Raw genomic sequence first — 22,969 nt, forward strand, 5'->3', positions numbered from 1 at the left:
GGTTAGATAGATGGGCCGAGACCAACGGCATGAGGTTCAACAAGAACAAGTGCCGGGTCTTACACTTTGGCCACAACAACCCCCTGCAGCGCTACAGGCTGGGGAAGAGTGGTTAGAAAGCGGCCCGGCGGAAAGAGACCTGGGGGTGCTGATCGACAGCCGGCTAAACATGAGCCAGCAGTATGCCCAGGTGGCCAAGAAGGCCAATGGTGTCCTGGCCTCTATTAGGAATAGTGTAGCCAGCCGGTCTGGGGAAGTGATCGTCCCTCTGTACTCGGCACTGGTGAGGCCACACCTTGAGTACTGTGTCCAGTTCTGGGTCCCGCACTTCAAGAAAGATGTTGAGGTGTTGGAGCGAGTGCAGAGGAGGGCGACCAAACTGGGGAAGGGTCTGGAGGGTCTGACCTACGAGGAACGGCTGAGGGAGCTGGGGTTGTTTAGCCTGGAGAAGAGGAGGCTCAGAGGTGACCTTAGTGCAGTCTACACCTACCTGAAGGGAGGTTGTAGTGAAGTGGGAGTCGGCCTCTTCTCCCGGGCAACTAGCGATAGGACAAGAGGACACAGCCTCAAGCTTCAGGTTGGACATTAGGAAGAATTTCTTTTCAGAAAGGGTTATTAGACATTGGAAGGGGCTGCCCAGGGAGGTGGTGGAGTCACCATCTCTGGAGGTGTTTAAGAAAAGACTGGACATGGCCCTTAGTGCCATGGTCTAGTTGACAGGGTGGTGTAGGGGCAACAGTTGGACTCGATGATCCCTGAGGTCTCTTCCAACCTGGTTGATTCTGTGATTCTGTGACTCTAGATGTTGAGTTTTTCTGAAAATCTATCCCTTCATGTTTCTAATGTAACAGGGAAGATGGGAACTGAGAAAGCAGCCAAAAGCCTGCAAAACCATCTCACTACAGACCACCAAACTGCCCCACAGATAACTAGTGGTCCACGGACAAGAGTTTGGAAAGCAATGTTTCAAGTGAAACTGAAGCCAAACAAGAGACATTTAAAGCATAAGCAAGTCCTCAAATTCTACAGATGATTTCATGCACCCAATAGAGAGCTGTTTGTGCCACTAAACATATAAACCAGCATTTAAAACAACTGCATTTGTATAGCTAGGATTTGAAATGGTAGAACAAGGCGCTTTATCTCTTTCTCTTGCATCTAATGTCATTACTGAGAGTTAAGTTATGCAAAGTACAGGCTCATCACCAGTCAATCTGGTCATTTATACTTGAACATAGAAAAGATTACACACTAGAGTGGAAAAGATGATGGTGCTGGAATCACTCATTAGCAGACATTTAAGTAAATTTAACAAATAAAGCAATGTTACCTATTCGTCTTCTAAGATAGTAGTATTTCCTCATTTACCACTAACTAGTGCTTTGACAACTATTTATGCATGTTAGAGAGCTTTAAATAGTAATGTAAAAGTACAGAATTGCTTGAGTAAAGCCAAGTGCAGTGCATGCTGAACACAGAAAACGGGATTTGACTTGTGTAATTCCCCAGGATGTTCTGCTACCAGCACTGCTGAGCACGTCTACGGAAGGTCACTCCCATTGCTCTCCAGAAACCACTCTGGCTAGCTGAAGGTGCAGCACTGATGGGTGCTAAAACATGTCCTGTAATGCTATACATAGTCATTACAGTGTGGAGAGAACTAGGGAAGGAAAACGAGAATGATCTCCAGCAAAGCTCTACTTCAGTTTTCAACCAGGAGATTAAGTAGTATAAGCACGAATTTGGGGGAAACAAAGCTAGTCAGGGTGTGGTTTTTCTATACACTATTTTCTTGCTTGGTATTGTCCAGTTTCTATGGAAATGAGCATTTCAGCTGGGAACTGAGCAAACCATAGTGTAACATACACACACTTGAAAAACACTGGTTACACAAGGGCTTATACAGATTTAGTTACACAAGTATTTTCTCCTGCATGAAAAGTGACCTAAGTACTTACAACATGGTTCATCTCAGCACAGTCCTACAAGTGGACTTGCGTAATATACCAGTTATTACACTGGAATAATGAATTAGTCACCTGTAGGACATGGGCACAGACTCCCTAAACAGCTGACAGAGCAAACCTCTGTCCAAGCAGTTCAGATGAAATGGCAAAGGCCACAAAGTGTGCAGTAATGTCCATTCAAAATTAACCCTGTAAAACAGTCATTATAACTCCATTTCCTCCATCCTCAGTTCCTTACACGTATAATTTTTACAGCAGTACAGTGTCATCCCTTCCACCACACCACCTTTCACTTGCCTGTGCTCTCAGATATTTTATTTCTTTTAAAAAAGTACCACTTATCATCTGAGCCCTTTAACACTGCTAGACCCTATTCTGAAAACAATCAGCCCCTACAATAAAGCTCTGTGTATCAGTAACTTTGGAGAGTTTTTTTCTTGTAACGGGTTTTTCATATGGATTTCTACTGATAGTGTGTTTCCTAATTACTTAATTGCATGATAGACTAAAATGGCTCAGAAGGCGCCTTGCCAATCTCTCAGGTAAATTAGACAGTGCCATTATCTAAATTCACTTTGGCAAAATTACTTTATTCTCTTCTCAAATAGAAATACTGTCAAAAGCAGCACATATCGCTCATACTTACGTAGATTCCAGTACAGATGTTTTATTTTCTCTTAAAAGAGATGTGAGCAAGTTCTCTTCTGTTTCATGTTCACTCACTCCTATTCTGCCAAAGTGTTTGCCAGTTGTATCATATTCACACTGAGGCTTATTTGGACTCCTATAATGTCCTTCTTTGCAGAAACTCTCTGAACAGCCTGATGGAGTTATCTGTTAAAAAATTGCAAACATTCTCTTATTACACAGGTATGCCATGTTCTACTAAATTCAGGGCTGTAATCTTTTTGTAATTGGGTTTTGTAATTCCTCATGTTCTTTATCTACATTAAGAAGCATCCACAGACATTTCACTTACTATTTATTAATAGAAAAACTAATTAACATCTACTTCATATGATTAATTCAGTGACCAGTTGTTTAGTAGTAAGCAGATTTCCCTGAAGGTCTTTATCTTTATGAAAGAGGTATGAAGAGGTATTATTATAGGTATACCTATTATGAAGAGGTATGAAACTTCTGGAATGTTGCCTACAGATTGCAGCTAACTTTTTATTAGTTCATCTTTGAATCATCTGTCTTTACAGCACCAAATTCTGTCCTGGGGTCTCCAGATGTAAGCCCTGATGGTCAGGACAAGATGCAACTTGAAGTATTTACAAACTGCCAACTTTTTGTATGCAACACTGCAGATGTGTCCTAGGGAGTTTCTACATGGGTTCCCCCAGTAATTCAACCTCCATTTAAACCAAGGAAAGTCTTCTGTATCAATTACACGAGAATTTACACTGGGCTCATGCACATACAGTTGACATCAGCAGACATCAGCAACGAGCGATTAGATGTTTAAGAGTCAAGAGAACCTTTACAATATATCACTTACCTGTTTATCCAGCTCAGAAGGAAAATCCAAAGATACCTGAAGGCATAAACGGAGAAAACACAGAAATTACACATTTCAAAAAAACAGAACATCATTATTCTTTACAATTACCAACCAAAATGCCCCATGTTGTGTCATATTTTAGCATGCTATAATTTTTAAACCAGAAAGCTTGAACTTTAATTGCACCCTATGATCCTCTAAGGTCCCTTGCAACCCGAATTATTTTATGATTCCATGATGCTTTATATTACATCACTTTTGAACGACAGAATAAAAGGACAGTAGATTCCTGTACGTACGAAAGTGCAGTCAACAAGTTCCAAGCCATCAAGTATTTCAACCCTCAAGAAGGATCTACAGTATTTTTTCCTCAATCATAGTGGAAAGTGAATCTTATACAATTTGTACTAGAGGCCTGATGCAACGGAGGCTGAAGATCAGTGTGTGTGTATGTAAAGAAACACAATTTCAAGGGACTTTCTGTCATCCCCACTAAGGAAGCCTATAGGCACTCAAACAAGAGAAAACAAAGAGCAGAATGAAAGCCATCCTGACTGCAAAGCCCTAGCAGCAGAAAAATACAGGAAAAAGCTTTCAGAAACTCTTTAGGATAACCATTATTTGAAAGGAAAATCAGATACCAAGAAAAGTATGCTTTGTTTGCAGAAGACTTTGTGTTCTAAGAAAATAAGAATTTTTGAAGGCATGCCGAGAAAAGAGTGCTGTAACATAATGTACCCAGCCTGGAGTCCTACCTGACCGACTCTCTCAGAAAATTGACTGTTCTGCATCTTCCTCTCATTTTCACCATCTTCAGTCTGCATCACAGGCTCTTCTGTTATTTCAAGACACTACACAAAGTATGGAATGATGTGAAAATGTAGCACAAAAAAAAATACCGTGATATGAAACATGCATAAATAAGTCAGTGACGTGTCTTAAAAGGAAAACAAAAAAAGCCTGTAATACAAAGTAACAAACACTGAGTTAGCTTTCTTCAATAAGATCAAAGGGAATTAATATAAAAACCAGGAATGCCTCATATTAAATACAGTGACACTTTACCTTCTACATTCCTTCATTTGTATTTAACCCTTTCTCCTCCGAATTTACAAAAAATACAAAAATCACTTAACCTCTTCTGGCAAAGGACCTCTGTATCTTCAGTCATGTTCTCGTTGTGCCTATTTTATTTCCCAATTTCCAGAATTTATTTTCATTTGCTACACAGTTTAGGTTCTTCTCCAGCATCTGAGAAATAGATGCTTTTAAAACAAAGCACACGTAGCTTGCTATACACTAAAAAGATTTACCCTGAAGGTTACAATCTGCTTTGTCTTGCCTAAATTTGCCAGTTTGTAGCAAATGGTGCCAAAACATCTTTTTTCTCCCGATTTGCCACAGAACCCAACCCATCTCCTACCACTAATACCTCCTGAGCAAAGAGGAGGAGGAAGACTCAGCTTTTTTAGTAGCAGAACCCAAGTTCCTGACATCAGCAAGACCAGAACCCCTTTGGTGTGCTGGATGTCACAGCTCAGCAACAGATCTGCAAGCCAGGGATGAGATGCACACGTCGCTCCTCTCTCAACAGCAGCGAAGACCACTACAGCTCACGGAGAATATTTTCATCTCCCTTACAACTCACCTTCTCTACTCAGTTTCCTCTGGCAACAGAGGCCAGAATCTAGCCTTGCCTGTGTCGGTTTAATACTGATCATAAGAAAAACTCATATTTCCAAAGAATTATGATATTCAGTAGCCACATTCTGACACAGCCTGCCAGGCAACAACCTGAGTAAAAGGTCTTTCATCCCACTTTGGGATCCACCACGAGCGACCTGCAGTTACCACACTCCACCACTCCCCTGTGATAAGACCAGACTGGACATTTATATCGTGCTGTTTTACAGCAGCATTTCCCAATCTAACAGAAAAAGACAGTTATTTAAGATCTTTCCTTCTAGAATCTCGTTAAATAGTGAAAATGTGTGAAAGTGATGTTAAATATCAACAATGCTATGCCAAATATGCCTAAACCATAAGCAGGATACTGCACAGTGGATTCAAATCTGCATTAGACAAAAATTTTAGTCTTAAAGCACTTGTGACACTAATAAACCACTGCTGTGTATAACAGTCACATTCTGGTGTGACTTGGGCTAAAGAAAAATTACCTTACGACAGGAAAAGCAGAATCTTGAGCATAATTACAGAAAATTGAGATTGTAAGTACAAAAACTCAGGTGACAGCCTGGAAGGAAAGAAACTGGTGTCTAGGGGCTGTGGATGTGATATTTATAGCTTCGATGGATGTACAGCGCAGTGCTGAAACTCATGACACGACAAGAGAAACCTGCTTCTTCCCCGGTGTCACACCTGGAAAGTCTTGGCTCACCGCTCGGCAGCCCAATCGCAGACAGACAGGATTCTGCAGGGAGCATTATTTTTGCTTCCTAAGAACACCGGGAATTGAAGGCATGTGTAGGTTTTGATTTTTTTAATTGAGTATGCATAGAATGTATGCATATATATATATGAAACGAACGAGAAAAGCCTTTTTATCTTCCAATCCCGAGCGGTATAAGCAACTCTAATGGTTTTAAGTATGAGTTTTAAAAGGCAGAAGCTGGATGGTGCAGCATATTAATATATTTGCCTTTTAGTATTAGAAATCTATATTGAAAACTAATTTGCGAGTCATGTTTGAATTATTTTGCTATTTTCACTCAGACTTAGTTTTCTAGGACAACCTGAAAACTGGAGGAAGACACAGATAGGATTGTGGTGTATAGCAAGGGCATGCATTATAAAAAGGTATCTTTTTGTTGTAAATGTGGGATGCCAAAAGTCCAATAATGTTAGCTATTAGAAAAAAAAAACCTGTTAAGGTTTAATCTTCCATATGTAGATTCAGGTAAAATCCTGCATTTATATATTAAAATTAAAATTATTTGCACATATAACTTATCCACCCAATGCAACTACCTTTTATGACTCAACATTTTTTAGTATTTGCTTTTCCCAGGCCAGTATTTGGCTTAATAAGTGAAGCTTCTGAGAATGAAACTATTCCATCAGACCAACAGTTTACAGCGCACTATTACAAGAAATGACTGCAGTTTGGGGCTGGTCCTACAGTCCTGTGTCTGAGAGGCTGAAAAGAAACTTTCTGTGCTCCAAGGAATACAACCTAATGTTCAACAAAATATTAAAAGAAAATTAGTGTCTTAAGGCCAGAAAAAAAAGCCTACCAAGAATAAGCTGCCTGTTTAAAGTATTTCCTTGGAGACTGAAAACCTTGAGAATGTTTTTCCTAAATGAACCACTGACATGCTTGGTTTGCAAAGATCCCTGGAGCCCTGACGGCTGAAATCACCGAGGCTGCTTCTCTCAGAGAAAGCAGATGTTCAGAGGACAGTACAAAAACAACCTTTTCCTCTCCTCCTTCTCCCTCCCTTCCGAACATGAAGCCAAGAAATAAAGAGTTCTAGGGGCTGTCAGACCTCCGGGAGATGCCCTGCAGAGGCAACAACACACAGATTCACCTGACTCGTGCTCTGGCTTTGTGAAGGAAAAGAAAGACAGGTTCATTTGAAGAACCTTAGGAGGATACATCTTCCTGCGTCTGCCCCAGTTCCTCTTACTGGATGTATGTTAGTGTCATCTCAGCACTATCTGTCAACAAATTCTACCCAAAATACACTCAAAAAAATAGAACTTAGGGTTTTTTGGCAATGGTTATTAATATGCAAAACACACTGTTGTCACAATTCATAACCCCAAAACCAGGCAGCCATTTATTGCCCAGACTGACAAAACGGTACCTTTTAAACTAGAAACTTTTAATAAAAGATCCTTTAACTTCTGAGCTCCGTAGTACTCTCATCATTCTGGCACAGGTTAAAATACCATATTTTACTTTCCTATTTCCTTTACAGAATTTTGAGGTTTATTTACACTTTACAAGTTTCACTCTTTGTCATTCTACGTCTAATTTCACGTAGACAGCTCCTGAAGTAAGTAGCCCTGTATGTTCTTTTTGTGCAAAGACAAATGCAGGAGGCACACAGTATCTTGTCAAGATAATCTTAGCACAGGACAGGAATTCCTTTGGTATAACTCCGGCATCCGTGGGGGTGCAGCACCCTCTGCGGGATGACGAGGCAAATTGCTAAACATATTAATCTACAAAAACTGTATGTACTCTGGAACAGATTGCCCACAAGCTTTTCATGCAAACCTATTACAGTGACATGTAAATTCATTATTTTAATAAAAGCCACGGCACCCTTAAAGGTCGATCTATAATTTAAAACATATTTCAATTAAAGATAACAGGAGTATGTCTTAAAACTGAAAAAGCAAGAAAATTTCATGACTTTTGATGATTGCTCCCAGTGCATCTGCAGCACATATGGTAAAAGACATGACCCTTTTTCCAGAGTCCTACAGAATAAACTGTCCTGCAGAAAAATCATCAATACCACAGTCCCAGTTCTAGAACTAAGCAATCCCTACATATAACTGATTCAAAGTATTCCTCATTTTTTGTTCTCGAGTTTAATTCAGATTTAGAAATTCATGACAGAAAATACTAGCACCATCATTATTCCTTTTATAATTTTACCTTCCTATTCAGTATGTGGTGCACAAGAACAATGTAACTGAATGCAAAAATCACAACAGAATATAAAAGTACTACCAGCCACATTTCAAGTAATATTTTATAACAAGCTAGAAGGTTCACTAGAATATTACCAGAGCCTCCTGAACATCCTTCATCATTCACACACAATAAGACACATGGGGACCCAGCACCCAAAATGCTTCTCAGTGGAACTGCTTTGCCAAGACCTCTTCTTCCCCACAGCTAAAACCAGTCTTAGCTTTGGGCAAAAGAATGAAACACCCAGCAATGATTACTTCCTCGTGCCTCTCAGCAACCTACCACAATGCTGGCCACTTCCTCATATACTTCTATATTCTACTTGAAGGAACAACCCTGCATTTAAGCGACCCAAAGCGCTGGTGAACCCTAGATGTTTTGTAGATGCAGAGGAGATATGAACTAAGCTTTTACAGAATTAGACACAGCGTGAGAATGACTCCTGAACAGCAGATGAGCAGATATTCAGTAACAACTAAAATGTTATATAAGATATTGCTTTGTAAAATTAACTATTTCCTCCCCTTTCAGTTGGCAAAACAAATATGTCACAGACCCAATTAATATTTTAACATGGAAGTTGTTTCCTTAAAATCAACTTGACACATCGCTGAACAGTTGCATTGAGCTGATTCTCTGTTGTGCTAACACTTAAAGTTGTTTATGTCATTAATCTAAAAAGTTATTATAAGAAATTAGCAACCTAAGCCCCGAGGGTTTTACAATCATTCTGCACTGATGGAAGTGATCCCACAAGGTATATCAGATGTGAGAGTCAGATTCACTACTTTAACACAGAAAACCTACCTCATTGTGGTTTAATATTTTCAGTGCTTCCTTCCCTTGAGAATCTGTTGTGCAAAGTCCAAGCTGTTTTTTCTTAAGTTCTTGATTAATTGACTGCAGATCCTTAACCATCAAGAGAAGATCAGTAACCTAAATAACCAAAGGAAGAACAAGCAAAACTGGTAACATCCATACTAGTACGAAAACAAATGATTATATATAAATCTCCAGCTAAATCTAAACTGCAGAGTTGGAAAGCCTGGGCTTCTGTATCTGCTCGTGAGGCAATCTCATGTATGAGAACATGATTATATATTTGTGAGTTAGTGTTCGAGAAATCTTAACTTGTAAGACTGTCATTTCCAGCCATGTTATTGAGTTGAGCTATCAAGTCACAACTCAGTAGCAAGAAGAAACCTAAGGGCACCTCACACCAACAGGCTGATTTGAGAAGAACCATTTTAGTGCAAGGGAAACCAGCATTACAGGGAAATAGTAGCATTCAGAAACAAGCTGTTCTTCTGTCTCAAGATATAAGCCACTATCATTCTGAGTAGTCTCACAGATACAAAATCTGAATGGACAATCACGTTCAAAACTCTTGAACAGACATTATGTCACAGACCCATGTAGCATATCAAGAAGGCAATGTTTGCAGAAGAAAGTGGTATCTTTTTATCAGACCAATAATGTACTTGGAAAAAATAGATCAGCTTTCAGGCATACAAATCCTTTTTCAAGTAAGAAATGGTTTACAAACATCTTTTGCTAACGAGTGTCCCTGAACCTACCGAAGGGAGTACATTCAGAGACAAAAGTTGTACAACCCCAGAATGGGACTGGGACCCAGTCTGGGGCTTTTTTTATTGACACCTGTTCAGAGTAAGGTAAACTTCTTTCCTTCAGAGTACCCACCTCCAGATTTTGAACACCTGCCTACAATTCACCTGGCCATGAGAAATATAAAACTTCACTTACATTCACTCCCAAACGACCATATTTAAAATAATTCCTTATCATAAACTGGTGCATGGATCAGAGGTCATTGCCCAGGATAAGGAGTCAGAAGAACAAGTTTCTGAACTCCGATACTGATTTATTGTATGACAATGCTCTGCACATTTAATCTCTGTGAATTTCAGTTCTCCTTCCGGAGGATGGAGATAACATTAACCTACTTCAGGGTTATTTTATAACATGCCATATTTATCAAAAGACTTGCAGATCCTGGGATGCAGTGCACTATACAGAAGTATAAATTATAGACAGCACCACTATCTTCATGATTAATAAAGGTGCATGAAATACACGTCGTAGGATCCTTAATGCAGAAACTTTTCTTTGGAGTTGGTATACTTCATGATGACTAAAATAAGGTATTGAGTCTGAAACTTGAATCCAGGTGTCTATCATAAAACCTTTGCAGCAAGCCACCCATCCTTCAGCTGACTCTGAAGCTCATGTGGTGTAACAAAGACTAAATAGCTCATAAAAGGTGGATCACAAACCACAGAGATGAGAACTTCAAATCCTTTCACAACTACTCAACTATACCTAAATAAACCTTTTTGTGAGAGATGCACAAACTATAAACGATGCAGAATTAAGCCATGAGAAACAGTAAATAATAAAAAAAGATCAATACCTTTTTCTTAAGTTCTTCAAGAGACAGATGGTCTATCTGTAGGCTTAAATGATCTTGCTCTCCTAAACAGATACTCATATAAGATGTTTGATCTCCACAGAAAGATAGTGTTTCATCTGCCAAAATAACCAAGGACAGGAATTATTTCAGAAACTCTATTTGCAGGAAAACACAGCATAAAATGCAAAGACAGGACTTTTCGAATAAGAACCTACTAGTAAGTCTGTGGGAAGCCAGTTAAAATGTTTCATCCCCCAAAACAAGCTTTCTGTTTAATTGAACAAATTTTGTCCTCGTATTTCTTTGTGCTTCTGACACATAGACATATTGTATTTTCTGAGGCTGTATTTTCTGTGGTTATCAGCATGAGTTGTGAAAGTAATTCTGAATTATAATTTGCATATTTAGCATTACAATTAGAAATAATTTCTAGGAAGGATAAGTAAGGCATGAATAGTTTATTCTGTTTTAACTACATTTTTACGAACATGAACTCCAGGTCTCAAGGCAAAAAGCCGGGTTAGACAAAGTCATTGAATTTATTTTGCTTTTGGGTCAAAAGATTGCATTAATTTAATTAAAAATAGCTACTTATTAATTTCCTCTATAACTACAGGAATAATTGTTATGTTTCAATAAACATCTGTTCATTTACAATATAGATGACAGTTAATTCTATAAATATATCTCATTAGATAGGGAGAAAGCATATCTAAATTAGGACAAAGAATTGATATCCAAATCCTGCTCCCAGCTCTGACACTGATCCCATGGACTGCTGCAAGGACCCAAAGCTTCACAAATGATTACTGATTTTCAGAGCCTTCCTTCCTAGCAGCCTCACCCTCAACACCACTGCGCTTGAGAACCCAGGAGTATCCACAAGACCCTTTAGCCTACCCTGGTTGTTCATCTCTGTGCTTTTGAGGTTGGAAACTGAAACAGCAGAAGCTCTCCTTTTGTCACTTATCATAGCTGTCAAGGGAGTGATGCTAAAATTGAAAATCTAAGTTGAAGGGGTAAGTGAACAGGCTTTATTGTTATTTATACACCCCTTATGGAATAAAACATGTGTCTGTACATATGCAGTAAACTATATTTAACAACGTCCACTTACATTATTCTTTCCTATATCTAAGTACATACTAAAAACACCTCCAAAGAAATACAATGAAAAAGCTAAAAGATAAGTTGTATTTAAAAGCTTTACTATTTCTGAATTACAAAATAACAAAACCTCTGGCTATTTTTTCTTTCTCTGGAAATACTTCTTCTGTTAGGAGGAGTCTAGCCGTTTCCCGAGACACAAGCTCTTTACCAAAGTATTGTGAAATAATTACATTCCATGGTCAGAAAGTGATCCCATGGCCACAGATTTATTCAAAGCCAGGAATCTCTGACTTCTGCAGAAAATAGTAAATCCTATAGGTACAAAATTGTAGGCATCTTGAAATGATCACTGCAGTAGAACTGCCATAGAATTACTAACATTTGCTGCACGGAAAGAGAAAAGCTGTCCCTCTGTATATGCCCTGATTGCTCAAAGACATTCTGTTACAAATGCCCCAAATAATTTTCAGTATAGAAAGCTGAAAAGAAGTCTTTTCACACCTTTTTCTACTCTCAAACGCTTCTTCTCCATCGCAGCAAACTGACTGTAATAAAAATAGTTTTCTTTTGTGTGAGAAGATCAATACAAGGGATGAGCTGCACATGCATACAGACCTTGTCGGTTTTTAATGTCCTTAATCTGATCTTCTAAGACCTTCTGTAGATTCCGATTAGCTAAAACGTCTTCTTCGAGTTGTTTTCGCAACATGAAAATGTTGTTTAGTTCCGTTTGCAAGCTATTTATACTAAAAAAAAGGAGAGAAAAAATCTTCAAGATTCAAGTCAAAACATTTTGTTGTGCACCTCAGCACCTTCCATACATCTGGGCTTCCCCAAAGAGCCCTTTTCACATCAGCCACCACTGTTTTGCATCACAAGGTTACACCATTTTGATGCATAAGAATAAACAAATCCCTACACAGAAAGACGAGACTAAACCTTTACATATATGTCCTTTTCTTGCTGTTTTGAGCTGTGCTGCTTGTAAGTCAGCTTCAACATGACAGATATATTCTACCAGCCAACTTCTGTGTAATTCTTTTTAAGGAAAATCAAAACTACTAACTTCTGAAAAGTGAGCCAGAAAAATATCACTGTCATAGAGTACAGATGGCTCTGTGTATTCCATTATAGGGCGACCAGGGAAACTTTGTTTCCTTGCTGCAGAAGTACTATATAATCTAATGCTCCACTTAAGAAAAAAATAAAAAATCAGGTTTCATTGAAAATATGACCCAGTCACAACTAACTGTTTTATTTCTTCATTTATCCAACGGTCTGTAAAAAGACCTTTTAAGGTCTAAATTGTCTCAATTATCTCGATGGTGTGAATGCCAAAACTTACAAATTCAACAGCACTGACAAGACAGCTCTGATCAGTCCATAAAAAGACCTAAGTACACTAAAAACTGAAATTGTAATAAAATGAAATAAATTTGATTTAATACCAAATAAATAACGAGGTGTTACTGAACTCATTATATTATTTATTTCCACAATTACTTCACTCAGAACCTCAGTGATTTCAGATAAATTAAGCTGCTGTAGAATTTCCAATCCACTGCACTAAATGCCAGAGAATTCAGGAATCTTAAAAAAAAATTTAAATTCATCTTACAGGAGACTATACAGGAATATACAGCACATCATACTTGCATGAGAATAACAGCATATTGTAGAAACACATTAATTAAAAGGCAGCATGTATGAAAAGACTCTCGGTCTGTCTTCTGACAAGTGTGCTGTTGTCAGTGTTTCCTGCACAAGAAACTATTGCTTTTAACCAGTTCTCCCTCGCTCAAGAGTATCTTTGAAGAGAGAGCTCTCTTAAACGCTCAGCAAAAAATTAAGAATAAAAATAAACCAACATGTGACTGGAAGCTAAGTAAGCACATTTTCTCCTTTTCATCAGTTAAAGGTTTTCTAAGAAAAAGCATTGATTCCCTGCTTGGAGAGACACGAAGTGTCTTGGTCCTGACATCCGGTAGTTTATTTTGAAAAATAACCAGCCAGGTTGCTTAAAATAAATAACGCGTAAAAGAAGATATGTCAGCAAGAACACAGATGTTTGCCTAAAATCCATGTCACTGCTGATGGCAATTATACAAACGAGGAAGCTGAATCTATCTGCAGGGCTTGTTTATCAGCTCGCCAGAACTTTGGGGGTTCAGGTCTTCCTTGATGAGATTTACAGCACATCTCAGCCCACAAAACTACGAGGAGGAGAAATGAGAAGACCTGCCTCTAACTTCCAGCTCTATTGTTGAATCATTGCACGTCCTCTGCAAACCGCTGCATAACACACACTGCTCTGTGCATCCTAGAACTCCGTACCAAGAAAACAGAACTAATGATCCTGATCCTACAGAAGTTAATTGGAAAACTCCTATTACCCTAATGATTATAACTACAGTTATAATTTTCCTCATTTGAAAGATATTGTAAGAAAAACTAGTATCAAAGCTGTGTTACTTTGCTGTCATTACTACACAGAGTTTTGACAATCGCCTCACCCACAGAACGTGTGTCAGTGCCAGGTCACACCCTCCATGTGAAATATTAAAACAAACTGGCTTCTTCCTTCATTTGGTGACTGTGCAACAGAAAAGTCACAAAAGCCATTGCTCTTTTCCCAGAGACAAGAAATAATCTCCATAATCTGACTTCTATCACTGTTTCTAATCAAAAAGATTCTAGTACCTAAAAGAGCTTCTGAGCTGTGGCCAAGCACAGGATGGCATTACTATCAATGTGCTTAATTCAAATACCAAATCTCGTCTACTTTAGTGCTACTCACTTTATGGTTTCCAAACCATAGTGGTCTATAAACCAACTGCAAACCACAAACATTCCCACGAAGTTGGCAGGTATGAGCCATTGCCTTCAGGCAGGAAGAGTCAGAAGCTAGCACTCAAATGTTGCCAATACATAATTAAGATGTTTGTAATTATAACAGTAAAAGTAAATTTTTTATAAAACATCTACATTTATTTTACCTAAAGGCTAAGAATTTTCTTTATTTTATCCTGACGTCTCCTCCTCAGCTGCCAAGCAATAACAGGATACAAAGTAGGCCTCAGATTTCTTTCTAAAATGTTGTCGTCTTTGATTTTAAAAGGTTAAAAACACTTGCTCCTGCCATGCTTCTGCATGCTTTACATGGAAAGCATACTATGCAAACTTTAATTATTCTGTTTTGTTTAACCTTCTCCAAAATCTTACTGGCTTATATTCCCATCAAAATTCTCACAGCACTGCTTTTAAGATAAGCATTATCTGTATTTTAGTAGTAAACCATGGCAAATCATCCAGCACCCAAAAGTTCACTATGATTTGATTTTTTCCCCATAGTCCAACACAGGACACGTACCTCCTGAAAATCCAGCCCCTTACTTTGGTACCTAAACAGAAATCTGGCTCATCTGAGATTCCAATCCAAACAGAAATATGTTCAGAAACATTTAAGTAATTTAGATAATATAACCTCACTTACAAAAATATTTCTCTTTTCAGGAGACTACTACAGCTAGTTTATGCCTTATGAACAACTGGCTGGTACAAAATAATCACCACTCCAGTTAAGCTGCACTTTTTTTCACAGCTTCTGACTTTTGCCCTTTGAGTTTAGATTACCCACCGACACAGAAGTACGTACCTATCCGATTCTTTGAAGGTCTTCACTAGAGTAGAATAAATATTTTGTTCCTTTCTTAAAGCAAGGATCAGCTTTTCATATTCAGCTTCTTTATTTTCCTAAATTAAAACAAGAACATACTAAGCTTACAATGTAATTTTTAAGTTTGGATGTCTACAGCTGTGTACACCTGTGCTCTGAAGAAAATGTGAAAGAAGTAGAAATCTAAATTTGCTGAACAGGACTGCCCACCTCCAAAGCCCAATATGAATCTGGAAACTATCCATGATACCTACAACCAGCTGATATTAAAGGGGGCAAAGAGTGTTTCACTGTGTTCCTGCCGTGAGCCACATATCTAAACAGCGGTTCATCACTTTTATCACAGTCTAAAAAGCTTTTCCCCCCCAGTCCCAGCATCGTTATTCCCAAAGTTTACAACATAATGACTGAGGAACAAGCTGGCAGGGAGCTATTTCAGAGGAGGGGAAGGGAGAGAAGGGAGAGGGAAGCAGAGAAGCCCAAGCTCCAAGCACACATTTTAGAACATTGTCCTAACAGTTCTCTCCGTATTCTGGATAAAACTGGCTTTCTTTGGGGGAGGGCTTCTGCAGCTTCTGTTCCATTTCTGCACAAAAAGGACTGTATCGAGCCCACAAATAAAGGATGAACATGTCACATACACAGGCGTTGAGTCAGCTTTCCGCACACTCAGCTGGGTCACTACAAGCTGCTGCTTGTGCAAAGAAAAGAAAATTGTTTACCTGCAGTCTTGCTGACAGAAAGTATATTCTTATTATTATAATAAATCCAGACTCTTATGCTACATTCTCAGCAAGGATCCCCTAATTTCCCAAGACTTTTTTCACTCCAAAACAACCACACGGCCACTTTTTCAGCAGGAGGCAAAAAATGCAGCTATTTAAAGGAGTTTTTGCTTGCACTTATTACATAAGTAATAAGTAATAAGGCTTCTCAGAAGAGAAAATAACTGAGATATCTATAGAAAATTTAGATGTATTAATGTCAGACATATTCTGCCTCTGTTTGAGAAGAATAGTAGGCCTAGTTGCTTCTCTCAGTTTTCTCTTTCGACTGAAAGGAAGAACAAAAAAAGTGCCACAGCTAAGGGGGAATGTTTCTGGCTCTAGTATGACAAGATAACTGGAGAGCAAGAACGAAAGGTAATTCTATTTTCTCCATATTACAACCTCAAGATTGGAAACTAAACTCTCAAGAGATACTAAATCATTAGTGAACAGATCATTAACAAGGAAGAAATCTACACCCAGGAGTTTTAAGCAGCTGTTATTACTCCAATTGCAATTCCTAAGGAAGGAATTGCAACAAAAATTCAGCTACAGCAGAGTCTCGTTAATTCACACTAATGATGCAAAGACTCTGTTAATTTGAAAAATTCAGTATTCTGCAAAGTAAACAGTACAAAAGCCAGGACAACTGTTGTTTACTTTTAATTATTTACACTCATACTTCACAGTACGCTAGCAAATATGTTAAATAATATTTTGCAAGTGTAATCTAGTTTTGATCAAATTACGCCCGTTAAGGTAATCTGCATGTCAGATCTTGCTGCAGAAAGAGCAGCTTCTACCACCTAACGCTATGGATTCTGTGAAGAAGTGACCTTGCCTTTGTACACGTGCATCACGTTCATCTACCAGCAGTCCTGATGGAAGCTGTATTCTAACAAATGTTTCCAGGTTCTAGTGCAATTTTTACATTAAATACTATCCTGTATATGAAATGCAAAGTACTGAGCTTCATATCAAGTTTATTATGTAGATGAGGAGAGGAGGAGCACACAGCACTGGCTTCTGCTGGCTGAGTACTGAGAAACACAAAGGCAAACAAATGGAGGTGGGTGATCCAGAGTCCGTTGATGAAAAAATATCACAAAAAACCCATGTAAAAAAATACATCTTACAGCCTGAATTAAGAAGTCTCATCAATGTGTCAGAATCTCAGCCTTTCAAGAACAGGCACTAAACATGAAAAACACAGATTGCAATTTAACTTGGAAAAAGTTTGATCACAATGACACTGATCAGTGACGCAGAAAGCAACAGGAAGAAATAAATCTTTTGACTTAATTTAGTCAGCGAACAGTCTGTTAAAAGTTCTGGTGAACTCTTCCATATGTCTGATACAAGCCTTGCAATTATTACTGAAGATGCTACAGAACTATACCCTAATTAAAAGCTCTTTCTGAAGCGCTGGCAAAGCAGTGTCACTCTGAAGAGTTTGCAGTACACGAATTAAATAACGGTTGTCACCAGTTGTTCAGGGTCTGTGTCTGCTGTATTAACAAAGCAGTGTCACACACAGAACCATGCTCCGGTTTCCTACGTCCCTTTTAGAATTCACGTGTTAATTTAGTTCTACGTTTGCACCAAAATCTCAGTAAGCTCATGAAACCCTCCCAACTCTTTTTTTTTTTTTTTTTTTTTTTTTGCATAACAGGAGACATGAGCTGTTTCTTAATTCCAAATGTCACAGACTATACACAAATTATTAAATTCTAAATTCAACTAGCTAGGTAGAAGTCACCAAAAGCACGAAGAGGTGTTCTTGATTTGTCCGAATCTTTCATGAGCAACAAGGAGGAGAAGGTACAGCATGAACATTTTTTTTTTGGACATTATTACTGTCATTTCTAAATAAAGCGTAGGAGTGAATTATTCCAATCAACTCCCCATCAGTACACAAAACATAAGGCAGCTCTGTAACTTAAATAGACCATAATGCTGTGGGAGTTAATGAAACATTAAACCTCTTGACACATGATGTGAGGGAAAATGTGCTAGAGGAGATAGCTGCAAGACATCCAGGACCATATTGCAGTGAAAGATTTATATTCCCGTGAAAGGAGGCAATCTAATCCATTAAAGTCTATATTTAAGTCTGAAATACTACTGCTAAGCAGCAGTGGTAGAAAACATAACTTATTTTCATTAAAGGTTTCTCAAATTGTAAGCAATGAAAGTAAAAGGTTTACACCTCCGCAATAAACAACTTATTGGCAAAGTCACAACAATATCTGGTTGCCTCACTGAATACTCTCTTGCTTACAACAACCATCAGGATCATTTCAAAATCTCTGAAGGTCAGAGGATGAACGACTGAGAGAAGGCCACAACCTCCACCTCATCACTGATTCATCCATCCATCCACCAGTACCAGAATTTGGTAATTTCTTCTGGCCTTGCAGTAAACTTTATGTACGGTCTACCATAAATGAGGGACTCATTAATAAGATTAAAATTGTTACAGGCCACTGAGTCATATCTAAAGATGAAAATTACTACAGCAAAAGAATTTGTTGGTGACTTTTAGAAGATGCCACCTCAACCACAGAAAATGTCACAAAGCTGATGACTCCGAAGAACTTATGGCCCTTCTTGGTGATACATGAGGCAAGACTAGTGGACTACATACAGATCTCCAAATATCACTTCATCAGGCTAACTCCTTTAAGATGAAATTTCTGCTAATATGGAAATGGTGAGACACACCAACCACATCCACTCCCAGCACCAGGCCATGCTCAGTGTCACGGGTAAAAAGCACCGTGTCTAAAGTGTGTGAAGACACAGATATTGACAAAAAAAAGATTGGTGTTTTCACCTATGAGCTAATCCCATCACAATAGAAATTGAACCACCACCCTGTTTATGTGTTCACAACATCAATTTCAAGGGGCTGAAAGCAACAACTACAATGCACTGACCACTATTTAATAGACAGGACACTTGTATAAAAAAAGTCAGCTACATCCCTTTCCGTAATCACCACGACTCAGCAGCAATGTGCACACTGCATCAACTTCAGCAGCTGAGACACGTCTGCAGTACTGCAACAACTGCACCAATTCCAGTTCTCAGGACACCCACCAACTGCAATGCTCTGGCTACATCAACAACTTCCATGCATTGACTATAATTTCTCCAGCTGCTGCAAATTAGACATCACAACTGTATGCACACAGTATTCACAGAATCACAGAATCAACCAGGTTGGAAGAGCCCTCTGGGATCATCGAGTCCAACCGTTGCCCTGACACCACCCTGTCAACTAGACCAGGGCACTAAGTGCCATGTCCAGGCTTTTCTTAAACACCTCCAGAGATGGTGACTCCACCACCTCCCTGGGCAGCCCCTTCCAATGTCTAATAACCCTTTCTGAAAATAAATTCTTCCTAATGTCCAACCTGAACCTCCCCTGGCAAAGCTTGAGGCTGTGTCCTCTTGTCCTAGCGCTGGTTGCCTGGGAGAAGAGGCCGACTCCCACTTCACTACAACCTCCCTTCAGGTAGTTGTAGACTGCACTAAGGTCACCTATGAGCCTCCTCTTCTCCAGGCTAAACAACCCCAGCTCCCTCAGCCGTTCCTCGTAGGTCAGACCCTCCAGACCCTTCCCCAGCTTGGTCACCCTCCTCTGGACTCGCTCCAACACCTCAACATCTTCAATATTCTTCAGGTCCCTTACTGCACAGTATTAACTCCCTAAATACAGGAGTAATTATAACCAAAGTCAAATAATGCGCTGATCATACAGGAATTAGAAAGTGCCTTGTGTCTGCAGAAACAGCAGATTTGCCTTGCAGTGTATCAGCTAACTACATTTCCTACTCCACCCTCAAGCGGTATATAAGCTTCCCCTCCCAAAAACAGACACCACAGAAAGGCTACAGTACAGCCAATCCAAGAATTTTTTTTACACTTAGATCAATTTAGAATGAAAACCCGTATCACTGAGGCCCCTTGCAGTGTAACTGCACGCAAGATTACACGTGCGACACAACAGAACCCAGAAGCAAAGCTCAAGGACTGAGCAAGTGCCACTTTTCTCAATTTTGCTGCTTTTCTCAGTAATAAAATGAACCACAAAGGTCTAAAAATTTCTGTCAGAAATATATTTATCTAACAAATGCTCTAAGAGCTTTCTAAGTATAGGAGTATTGGTTGTGAGAGAAGAGCATTAAGCACAAAACCAACTAAAGTTTCCAAAATTATATGAAGTCCGTTGCACTTCTAAATTCCCTGGCTGTAAAATATATTTCATTCAGAGACTTCATAGATACCAGAGTCAGCAGTTGCATGACTAACCTAATTATCTGTGCCCTCACACACTCTCTCTGTCTGGCCCATGACAGTGGCTCAAGAATCCAAACTCTAATTAGAAACTCTCATTTATCTTCCCTGGCCTGGCCAAGGCACCCAGCAGAGCTTTGGATGTTGGTTGCTTTAAAATTTACCATTAAAATAAAGTATAAAGGTATGATGAAAGAAAGTTCTGCATCTCTCATTTCAGTTTCTTCAACTTTAAAGATCAGTGAGGCTAGAAGAGCTTGGTTTCTGTTCTCTCTGGTGGGGAGGATCCAGCTGTGCGTTTGTTGAGAGTTGGTGCAGCACTGTAAAGTCATCAAAGAGTCCAAGGCAGCCAATGAGAGCAGAGCTCTGGATAATCTGTGTCCAAAAACTTATGATTAATATGCCAGAGTGGGTTCTTACAGGAGATATCTTACACCGAGGTTGAGCTGAGAGCACAATGGGTTGTGATTAGGTATTGTTCACAATCACTAAGTGAACCAGCAACAGAGAATAGCTTGTGATTAGAAAGTGGGTCCTGGGTCATTACCGCTCATGGCTTCGCTTGCCACCGCTCTCTCTCCTGGTTATACACCTGTACTGGAAGTGGGGTGTACAGAGGAAAGTTAGTGTTTGATTTTCATTAATTCTGTATGATTTTCCATCCCTCTTAGGTCCCTTCGTTACAGAAGTTACGTGCATGCACTGCAGTTTGTTTTACAGAGGTAGAATTTCTGCTCAGCCTTTCACAGACTTTTATCTTCTCTGCATGTATATTCATACATACTTTGATATACTCTGCCCTGGTACCCTGGCAAACAGTGATGCAGCTCCTTTACTCTGAGCTTGTCATGTAACCCGTGACTCAACGTGGGCTTGCATCTACCTTGTTTAATAATAGTGCCCATAACATATGAAGCATCTCATCACTACTGGGTTCAGAATGTACACAGTACTCACATTTCCTTTGTCATTGGCCCACTTCCTTGAGAAAATCTCATTAATTACTGATATATTATTAAAGAAACAAAATAGCTTTCTCCATCATTAGTATGCACTAGCCTAATTCTTTTGACTTTGCCTGATGCTTTTGGAGACCTTAACACACCAAGGCTGTGTCTCACACAACACAAAAAAAGACAAGAAACGTAGCTTCAAAAGCAGCTTACTTGTTCATTACTCTGTACACAACAATAAAAAATGCACTGATGGAGTCAGCAAGTGATTCAAAAACTTAACTGTATCTGACTTTATTTTTGCTAGAACAGAAGTGGGGGGTGAAGGGGGAAGGAACTAACTCTACACATTAAGACTTTGAATTCTGACCTCCAATTTCAGGTACTAACAAGTCTGTTCAATTTATGGCATCCAATAAAATAATAGGCATATACTGTCCACCTTTTTTTAATGTATATTTTTTTCTGTACTAGTTCCTTTCCTCTTTGCTTTAAAGTAGTTTTCTTCTTGCCCTAGACATATCTTCACTCCCACCTATATTTTTTATCCTCACACTCCATTTATCTCCTGTGGTCACAAGCTCTGTGCAATCTTCCCGTTAGATATCTATCAGAAATACACAAAGTCTCCTCTGCACCTCTCTTCAGAAACGCAGATACCATCCCACTCAGGGAAATATGTCCACCCTAATGGCCACAAAAACTCTTACCTCTTTATGGCAGGCAAAACATTTTACACGCTTTCTTAAAGAGTTTAGTGATGCCATATAAACTCATCACAGTACGATATTATGTACTCTTATGATACCAGATCGACACCACCACAATCAAACAAATAATATGACACAATTATTAATAAAGCCATTGTTATAACCTTAATAATACACAACATTTTGTGATGGTATTGATCTGAAGGAAAAACAACGTATGAGTCCACATCTTTGAAGCCAAAGTCAAAATTCTCTTCTATTTGAAGGCTGCAAACGATCAGAGTTATGAAAAACTCACCTCTAACTCTCTGACTATCTTGATGATTGACTGTTGAGACTGTGCAGCACATTTTTCCTTTACTAGGCCCTCATTTTTCAGTTCAAGTTCTTCATTGGCTCTTAGAAGGTTCTTGTACTTATTCAGGAGCTCCTGCAATTCTGCATCTTTTTCTTTAACTGTTCCATCCAGTTTCTAACAAAAGAAAACAATGAGATAGTTTTACAAAATTTACTCTAGTTTCATATTGCAAAATAAAGAAACAAACAAAATTCAGGACAATATCCAAGGATGATCCAGCACATATTCTTTACGTAGCTCGCAAAAGAAGAGCTCAACTTAACAGAAGCAAAAAAAAAAAAATCAAACCACTTTCCCCAGCTGTCCAATCCTTTAAGTATTAAAAAATGTCAAGGCATACACCTTGGTGTCCATGTATAGGGCAACCTCAACTATTGCTCTTTGTATTGTTGGTTGAATATCAACAATACTTTTCAGGATTATACCTCCAGCTACAAAAAAACTGAGCAGGCGTCCATCAACACCCAGGCAGCTCCTTCTCATGTATGTCATTGTGAATGGGCTCCAAAAAAAAAAAAA

General features: G+C 38.9%; 1 protein-coding gene across 1 annotated transcript in view; it reads right to left on the reverse strand.

The window, feature by feature from the left end:
- CDK5RAP2 (CDK5 regulatory subunit associated protein 2) overlaps window positions 1-22,969 on the reverse strand; it is an 86,419-nt gene that overhangs the window by 39,529 nt on the left and 23,921 nt on the right. The window contains 8 exon segments of the mRNA XM_068413882.1: window positions 2,614-2,801; window positions 3,472-3,507; window positions 4,230-4,325; window positions 8,951-9,079; window positions 10,575-10,690; window positions 12,300-12,430; window positions 15,340-15,437; window positions 22,391-22,564. Coding sequence (XP_068269983.1) covers window positions 2,614-2,801; window positions 3,472-3,507; window positions 4,230-4,325; window positions 8,951-9,079; window positions 10,575-10,690; window positions 12,300-12,430; window positions 15,340-15,437; window positions 22,391-22,564 — 968 coding nt within the window.

Source organism: Nyctibius grandis, chromosome 16 (assembly GCF_013368605.1).
Source record: "Nyctibius grandis isolate bNycGra1 chromosome 16, bNycGra1.pri, whole genome shotgun sequence".
Classification (NCBI taxonomy): domain Eukaryota; kingdom Metazoa; phylum Chordata; class Aves; order Nyctibiiformes; family Nyctibiidae; genus Nyctibius; species Nyctibius grandis.